A 9,491-nucleotide genomic window follows, 5' to 3' on the forward strand; every position below is an offset into this window, starting at 1 on the left:
CATTAATAGTGTATAGTTTCTATACATTGTAAGTGTATTAAATATAAATCTTATTCTTAAATGATTTAAAAACTTTTTCAACTATTTCTTTTTTTTGAAAAAAATCTCTTGTCTGGTTTAAACTTTTTATAAAATGGTGGTGTATAAAGTGAGATTGAAGTATGGTTCTTTGAAGAAGAATAGATACATTTATTGTTAAATTAAATGCTTAAACAACAGTACTTTGGACCTAATCAACGCGAATTGAGGTTTCACACCGTGGAAGTTTATTTACGCATGTAAGGTGCTTGTGAACAACTCCTCGTGGTGGCTGGGGACAGTTGAAATTGAAATGTGAGGACAGCAGCTTCCTTACAAAAACCAGCATACTCTTTTAAACTTCCAAGTTGGGTTTCTTTCTTTCTTTCTTTCTTTCTTTATGTACCAAGAAATCTTGAGGTATGGTAGTTGAAGTTTCCCATTCAGATATTTGTTTTGCAAGTCAGGTTTGGTTTGGCTCTCTTTAGTTGGGTGAGAAAAATGGCGGATGAGTGATACAGAAGAAACCATGGGAATCAATTAATTCACGACTTTTCACCATTGCATTTTGAACCTATAAAAGGTGGAAATAGTGTTGTGTTGGCCCTTGGGAATCCTGAGATTAGGACTTGTTTGGACCATGGCTGAGGTGGAGAGCTTTGACGATCTTTTGGCTAGTAGGAAGTTATTGAAAACAAGCTTGGAGAATTCAAGAGCTCTTGCCTTGGCCTTGGACAAAACTGGACCAAGATTAGCGGAGATAGACAGAAAGTTGGCATCTTCGGAAGCTGCTATTAGGCCTAGCTCTTCCAAGAATTGCACATTTGCTGCTATTAGAGATCATGTCAGCCTTGCTCTTGGCCCTGCTGTAGCAGTTCTGAAGATCTTCAATTCCATTCGTGAGCTTGAGAAGTCGCTGTTCTCAGGCCCATTTTCTGATCTCTCCTCTTACCTTTCAACCATTAGACAGTTTGAAGAAGCACTAAAATTTCTCACAGGCAACTGCAACCTGGCAATTCAATGGTTACAAGGTGTTATGGAATTGCTGGAAGATAATTCTGTTGCCGATGGTAAGTACATCGTGAACCTTAGACGATCATTATCAATTTTACAAGAGTTGCAAGCAACTAGGGAACATGCTTGTCTCTCTGGTGCATTTGACAAGCTGGAAATTTCATTCAAGCAGATTTTGGCAGATATTAGTGTTCCACTGGCATTAACCTCTTTAACAGCAGAGCAAGCCTGTGATGCAGCAACACCTTTTCCGGTGCTTATACTTCAGAAGTTACAGGCGATTGTTGAGAGACTAAATGCCAGTAACAGGCTTAAGAACTGCATGTCCATATTTGTTGAAGTTCGGAGTCTGAATGCTAGAAAAAGTCTGCAAGCTCTTGATTTGGCTTACCTTGAGAAGGCAATCACAGATTTTGATGACGTCCAGGATATGGAAAGGTGCATAGAAGAGTGGAGCAAGCATATGGAGTTCATTGTGAAGCATGTGCTGGAACTTGAGCACAGGCTCTGCAAGGAAGTCTTTGGAAGTATTGCAACTGGCGTTTGGATGGACTGCTATGCGAAGATTGCAGCCCAGTCTGGAATTCTTTCTTTCCTCCAGTTTGGGATGAGCATTGCTGAGAGTAAGAACTGCCCTATCAAACACTTGAATTTGTTGCGCATTTTCTCTGTTCTAGAAAATATGAGAATGGATTTCAACAAGCTTTTTGGAGGGGAAGCTTGCGTTGAAATCAAAACCATGACAAGCGATCTGGTCACGAAAGTTGTTAATTGCGCTAGCGAGATTTTCTGGGAACTTCCAGTACAAGTGGAGCTGGAAAGACAAAGTTATCCCCCTAAAGATGGAGGCGTTCCAAGGCTGGTAAGCTTCGTGACTGGTTATTGTAATCAGTTGCTGGACGACAAATACAGACCAGTCTTGACCCAAGTACTGAAAATCTGTCAAGGTTGGAAACATGAAAAATATGAAGAGGGACTTGTTACCAACCAGATTTACAGCATAGTAAGAGAAATCGCAGTCAACTTGGATGCTTGGTCAAAAACCTATGAGCAAAGGCCGTTGTCCTACATATTCATGATGAATAATCATTCTCATTTCCACAGCCTGAAAGGCACAGAGCTAGGGAATCTGATGGGAGATTCTTGGTTAAGTGCTCATGGACAGTACAGGGAATACTATTCAGCTCTCTACTTGAGAGAGAGCTGGGGGAAACTTCTTACTTGTCTAAGCCAGGATAATCCAGTTTCATCTGATTTGCGTAAGAGGCTGAAGGCATTCAATGAAGCCGTTGATGACATGTACAGCAAGCAGTCCAATTGGGTCATTTTCGACGAAAGCTTGAGACAGAAGATGCACCAGCTTGTAGTGCAGGCTTTGGTGCCTGCTTATAGAAGTTACTTGCAGAAATATAGCCTTCTAGTCGAGCACAGTGATACCACTAGGACTCCAAAATATACGGCGAAAAGCTTGGAAAACATGCTTAACACTCTCTTTCAGCCAAGGCAAATAAAATACCGGAGCACCATAGACTCACATTTCACCGGTAAACAGAGAAATGCAGTAACCAACCAGTTTCGCTTGACACTAACAGCTATGTAACAGCAGGGCTCCGCATGTTTTATCAAATATAAGATTTAACTTCACCCTTTTTTCCTCCCTGTTTCCCTTGTTGAATTCACGTTGTTGGAATGCCATATGGACGACTGCTATCCATCCTAACATTTGAAAAATGGTAGGCCATCTACAGTTGGCAATGGTGGTTGATGAGGCAGTTCACAAGTTCAAGTATTTAATGACAACGGGTATCCCTTACCTTTTTCCAGAAAGTCTTGTTACTGTTTGTTCAGCAAAAGAGTTAAAAGGAATTTCATCGAACTCTTGTCTTATGCTCTGAAATTAGATTCTAAAGCAAGAAATCGATGTTGCTTGGTGGTTCCTTTTGGCTTAAAAGGTGAGGTTTCTTGCTTGGATTGGATTGATGTTCCTTGATATGTGGTGGAAGTTAGGTGAGAACTTAGATGAGCTGACGGAACGAAGTAAGCAACACAAATAACGACATTTAACAGCCTTAGGCCTCTGAATTTTCCCCTTTTTTGGGAATGCCTCTGACATTGTACAGCCTTCATTTGACAGTCACTGTCCCGAGGCACTGATGAAAAGTAGCTACCAAACTTAACAGCCAACAATGTCTTTGGACCTGTCAAACTTTCAAAATTTGTTAGAAATGTTGGAAATGCAATGTTATGTGTCACGGATACAAAATTGAAGTTGTGAATCCTACATCGATTAACGATAAACCTTTATTATATTAGAGCCCTTAATCTCACATCTACTATCTATCAAAATATAAACTTTTTATGCAACAAAATCATAATTTTAAAATTCAATGAATCAGAATGGACAATACTTTACAAGTTAATATGAATCATAACACCATACTAGCCACAGGAATTTCTTTTTGCACACATTATTGTGGTGCGGACAAAATAGCAACCTTTGCACTATCAAATTTTCCATTAGCCATTGGGTGGTAATTTTCAATTTACATGCCATTTAGATTTCATTCTCTTCATTAGCTGCCAAACTCATCAGATTTTCCAAACTTGGAGGGATTGTTGGACATTCAAACGACAGAACTGTCCCAACCCAATTGGTTAACAGCATTTTACCGAAGGTGCTTCATTGTTTGTCAGACCGGGACCAACCATAACTACTGAATCAGTCTCTACCAATTCAGAAACCTACTTAGATTTAGGCTCAGGGTTCAATTCATGGCATTATGCATAGCTCTATGACATCACAATGAATTGTCTAGTACCATAATAGACCATTGCTCCAGGTCCAACTTTCTACCATAATCAAGATCGAGCAAAGAAAGTTTTCCAATCATCCAATCGTTGATTCGAACCCATGTCAAAGTCCACACAGTGGACTAAGGGGATACATCATACGTCATACCCATAAATCCCATCCTACCTATCCTAACACCAAACTTGAGACTTCCAAGATGATATTCCAAGTTCTAACCACTAGGGTAAAAGGCAGCAGTTGGTAAAAAAGCTACAGTTCGAGACTTTTTGAGATTTTGAATATGAACAAATTTACAAGAGCTATCAAAAAACAAACAAACTTACATGATTTGCTTTGAGCAGCATCGTAGCAACATTTTGAAGAAAAACGAGACTGAACAATAAACTGCAAAACAAGTACCCTCTTCCACATGAGAGTAAGTGAAGATGCAATAAACAATCTAGCATTTCCTGCGGCTATTAATAACAATTTAACTAGAAACGGAACCTAAAAGGGAATGTCACTTGAATATACAGGAAGCCCCTCAACGTTATAAAACTAGTATCCTTTTGGTTAGTGGAATCCGAAGGAAAGATCCTATTCCTATCTCATACACTATTAGCAGCAGCACAAGAAAAAAAAAAGCTTTATAAGTGGCAACAAAACTGGACCAGAAACACTAGCAAAAGAATTATATTGCATCCCAAAATTTTACAAGGTTTTTCAAAGAACTCCAAAGAGCTTTCAGTTAGAACTTAGAAGACTATTGAAGATATAAGAGAGCACATACTTCCAACTTAATGTCAGACGTCTAAGATAAATGGTTATAATGGAAAAAGAGGGAAGTAGTAGTTAAAAGTGGGGAGCGAAAAGAACTAGAGTCCATAGAGAGAGCATCCTAGTTACAGCCCAACCTATGCTCAGGAAAGCTACCCTTTGAATTTAAATTTGCAATGGTGATCTCTTGCCGTATTAATCGAATATACCGAATACCTTTCTTCAATTCATGGACAACTGTAACTAGTTTCACTCAGTCAGGTTAATCATATCATATGCTTCATAGCATAATTCATAATGCTTCCTTGAGATGGAACATCCTTGCTATATCCCTAGCACTGTCATAGTCATTGCGCTCAACCAACATTTTCTTCAACCGATGAGCTAGTCCACCAGTGTCACCTTCAGTCACACTGGATGCATGCCTTCTCTCCAATGTTTTTCCTAACAACAACACATAATCCACCAGCAGTTGCAACTAGTGACTGCACAGGTTTTTTTAAAACAAATAATCATGAGACAGAAGCAGGAGGGAAGCTTCAGACTCAGAGTGAAAAGATGTCATTTTTAATTAAGTCAAAAGTTATCAAACCAGTACACTTGCAGTATATGTCCTTTAAAAAGGGAAAGCAAAGGAAAACAGCTGCATTTTATGTTACTAATTGTACATGTATAACTTCTAAGAGTGTGCGTGTGCATGTGTGTAATTCAAGAGGTATACATAGTTTTGAAAAGACGAGTAAAATAATGTTTGTAGCACAAGACAGGGAGAAAGAAGAAAATGCAGATGAAGTAAACAATAATCCACAGTTTGGAGGGGGAAGGCATTTGTAGCGGCAGGATGTGAGACATTTAATCAAATTTTGTAGGTTATACGGCAGCGCCAAGCGTAATTGGATCATGCTTGCTCAAATTGACTTAGTTCAATAGGCAAACAGATGCACCGTAGTGATTACAGCAGGTGAAGATAAAGTGATTAAGGAGACTTAATGCAACCTGATTAACCGGATTATCCATTATTAACAACTAGGGTGTCCTCTTAAACAGACATTATTAATACCTGGAATCTTGTGTGGTATTTGTGCCTGCCCACACCCTGATAGAGAAGCTACAATGCGTTCTGTTCTTGTGACAGCATATTGAACATCTGAAGTAATATTACGAACATGAGGCAAAATTTTACCATACAAAAAGGTCATCAAGAGCAAGCTTCTCTAAAACTGGCAATGCCAGGATTTCCTTGCAGAAGCAAATATTTCTCATCAAATAAACAGACATCCCAAACTGATATGCAGCAACTAGTGCAGCATTTGGCTCAGCCTTCATCACAAGTGGGCTCCATGTTGGGACCCATGAAGTAAATATCAAAGAAAAATAACATTAACTGTCTAAATTAACACAACATTTATTCCCATATAAAAAGCAGGCATGTACAAAGACACAGATATTACAGGCACATACAGGCACTGATGCATTTTGCTGATGTGCAAACACACAAATGAGAGAGATTTAAAACATCCAAACACCATAATATAGGCAACAGCTTCGTTTAGACCAGTGCGGATAGTAACTAATAATTGGGTTAAAGCCTCACTAGAAGCAGGATCATAATCTATAATCAATCTGATTTAGAACCCATATATGCTAACTAAAACCAATGTGTGCTCAGGCTTTGATTCAATTGAGTCTTACTCCTGAAAACATCAATAGAATAGATGCGGCAATCCCCTTCATAAGGAAGCAAAGTAAAAACCACTCCAAAAAAAACCAACAAAAAAACAGAGTCTTCAGCTCCCAATAACTAGAATCTATCTAATCCCTTCAAAATCACCACCCATTAAAACCAAATCTGACACCCTTTGGAAGAATAAAAACACCCAGATCAAAAATAACACATCAAATACAAGATAAATCAATTTCAGATTCAATTTAGCAAAGATTATTTATTTTTCAGATCACTTATTGCAGAAGAAAGAAACATGAATGCATAAAGAATACAAGCAAAACTAAAATTAAATCAGAATTATTGATTTAAAATTACATGATTCATTGGATTATTAGAGAGAGAAAGAAAATTATGTTGTCCTTTTTGGGAGCGAGAGATAGATTTCGAGGTATTTATACAGTTTTTAGAGTGACGGCGACCTTGCACTCCGAGAAGAAGAACGGTGGCTAGGCTTTTTTAGAAAGAGAGGAAACTAGCGGCAGAAGGAACGGGAAGAGAAGAAAAGAAGAAAAGAGGAAAGGGAAAGAAACAGGGAGCCGCTGCCACAAAGGCCTAAGGTACGGCGCCGGGAACCGAGTAAGGGACAAAGGATTTAGAGAAACGGGTTGGCTGCTAGGGTCAGTGGGGGAAAAAGAAAGGTTAGGTTAAGACTTTATACGAAAACTAAAACCACGTCGTTTTATGGAAACAAAGGAAGGAATACGCAGAGGTCGGTCGGATTCACTCAAATCCAACCCGGTTCAGCTTTAGGTTTAGCTGATTTATTTTATTTATGTAATTTCTTTTTTTAAGTATAAATTAAATTTATGAAATTATTTTAAAAAAGAAATAAAAATAAAATAAAATATTTTATTAGTAATCAAAAAGGAAACAATCAATTGAATAAAGTTAATAATGACTTACCAAAAGTATTGAGGTTCCTAAAATTATTTTCACAAGGTGGATTAACCCTAAATAATTATAAGCATAAGATAAAAAAGTAGTAATTAAAATTAAAGACATTTACAAAATTTCATCATTAAAATTAACATAATTTTAATAAATATAACTAATATTCATTTTATTTTGACTTTTTCAAAAAAAATTCATTTTATTTTAATAGCTTTATTAAATAAATTATGTAGCTTATGAATAATTACTTTCAATAAATTACATTGTATCAATTTTAATTTTATTTCACTATTAGAATCATTGAAATTAACAAAATATGATTATACTAATATTAACATAAATTAAGATATGAAAAATTAAATATTTTTAAAAATTAAAAATTATTTAACTAAAAAATTTTGTTTGATAAGACATGAAAAAATATTTTTAAAATGTTGATATTTTAAAATAATTATATTTAATTTATTATTATTAATATTATTTATAATATTATGTAATTTAAAATTATGTTTTATACAAAAAGCAACACCTACGCAAAGTAGGGCACCATTCCAGTTGTATGTAAAGTTTTTATTTTTTTTTTAAAAAAATGCAAGTATAACAATTTAAAACCAAACTTGCAACTCACAACTCACAACATATAACCAAACTTCTTATAACTCACAACAAACAAAGATAATAAATACTAAATAAAAAAAATGAAAGTGATGGACAAAACAAATTTGGAGTTGTAAAGGTCATTTTTTACACCGAATAAGTCAAATTGCACCATATTTAAATTTCAATGTGTCGTCAATTTCCTTTTTTGATTACTTTTTCTTTATTTGATTCTCTTTCATGTCGAACATTCAATCTTTGCTTGCAAAAAGAGAACCTATTAACCTCAAACACAAAATAACAAATTTTAATCATTGCAATAAAATTTTTTTACTAACTAATCAAATCTTGAATTCCCGATTCAAAACAAAGAAGATTCTCTCTCTTTCAATTTGGTTGTTAATCTATTTTTTTTTATTTTTTCTCCTTTAATCTTTTGTTAATATCGACTGTTAAGAAAAGCTATATACAAAGACCTTCTCCATCTTACCATATCAAAAAACTGTCGAAACCTAGTGCCTTGAAACCCTTGTCGGCCATTCCTTGTTGCTGCTTAAGGGTGTGCAAACAATTAGTTCGGTTATTGGATATCCAATAACCGAACTAATCGAACTCTTAATTAAAAATAACCGAAATCGAACTAAACTATATAACTAACTGAACTAATCGAAATCGAACTAATTCGGTTAGTTCGGTTTGGTTTTCAAAAATCGAATTTAACAAATTTTTTATTTTTTTTGTTTGTATATATTTATTTATGTTGTATTTTTTAAAATAAATCAATATTACAAAATATTAAAAATAATCCTAAAAAATTATAATAAATAAAATAAATATTTTTTTCTCAATTGCTTTACAATAATATTTTTAATCACAGGATCACATACATGTAAATGTGGGTCTAATAGATATAATGAAAAGTAATGAATGAAAATGGTTTTTAATGGTTGGAGGAAAATAGTATAAAAGGGTGACAGAGGCTTAGGCATAGTGCTGAGTTTCTTTTTTAATTAAATTCGGGTTCTTTTGGGGTAGAGGGTGGGAAGCTAATTCTCTTTTGTTTTTAAGCTCAACTTAAGATTGAGAAATTATCATAAGAATTAAAGTGGTAGTTATTTTATAATTGTACGATTTATAATCAAACATGGACCAGTTATTATATGCTAAAAGAAGTCTTTGACTCTTTGTATAAAGACTTCAGTTGGCATAAACTCTAGTTCTAATAAAATTTATTTATTTTTTTTAAAAGAGTCAAACCCAATTAATAGAAATTGACTTGAGCTAGTAATAAATTTGAGTTAAATTAATTTCATAATTTATTATGTAGTGTTTTAAATATGGAATCCATTCCCAAGCAACCCAACAGTCCAACACACTGCAAACAAGGTTTGGCGCCCTCAATTATGTTTTTGTCTATTACTTGTTTATATATATATATATATATATTTTATCGTTATTCAAATCAGTAAGAATTACAAAGTATGGTTGAATGAAACAATAATTATGGATATGTTAGAAAAAAATTAGACAATTACAATCAAATACAATTTATGCTAGCATAGACAAGAGTGTTGTGACAAAATATACAACCAGTTAATGGCTTAATGCCAAATAGACACTTTCAAGTTTCTAATGGTAAAATGTGCAACAAATAACAACAAATTATTAAAAGTATTT

The 9,491-nt window shown here is 34.8% G+C and overlaps 1 protein-coding gene across 1 annotated transcript; it reads left to right on the forward strand.

Moving 5' to 3' along the window:
* The first annotated feature begins 242 nt into the window (after nucleotides 1–242).
* LOC110426242 (exocyst complex component EXO70A1-like) lies at nucleotides 243–4,136 on the forward strand. Its single transcript, XM_021441418.2, has one exon. The coding sequence runs from the start codon at nucleotides 659–661 to the stop codon at nucleotides 2,630–2,632; it is 1,974 nt and encodes a 657-aa protein (XP_021297093.1). The 5' UTR covers nucleotides 243–658; the 3' UTR covers nucleotides 2,633–4,136.
* Nucleotides 4,137–9,491: the final 5,355 nt, after the last annotated feature.

The sequence above is a fragment of the Theobroma umbraticum genome, unplaced genomic scaffold, assembly GCF_002168275.2.
Source record: "Theobroma umbraticum cultivar Fairchild unplaced genomic scaffold, ASM216827v3 scaffold_55.0, whole genome shotgun sequence".
NCBI lineage: Eukaryota > Viridiplantae > Streptophyta > Magnoliopsida > Malvales > Malvaceae > Theobroma > Theobroma umbraticum.

Coding starts and splice junctions, on each gene's coding strand:
- LOC110426242 (XM_021441418.2), top strand. CDS start 659: ATGGCTGAGGTGGAGAGCTTTGACGATCTTTTGGCTAGTAGGAAGTTA.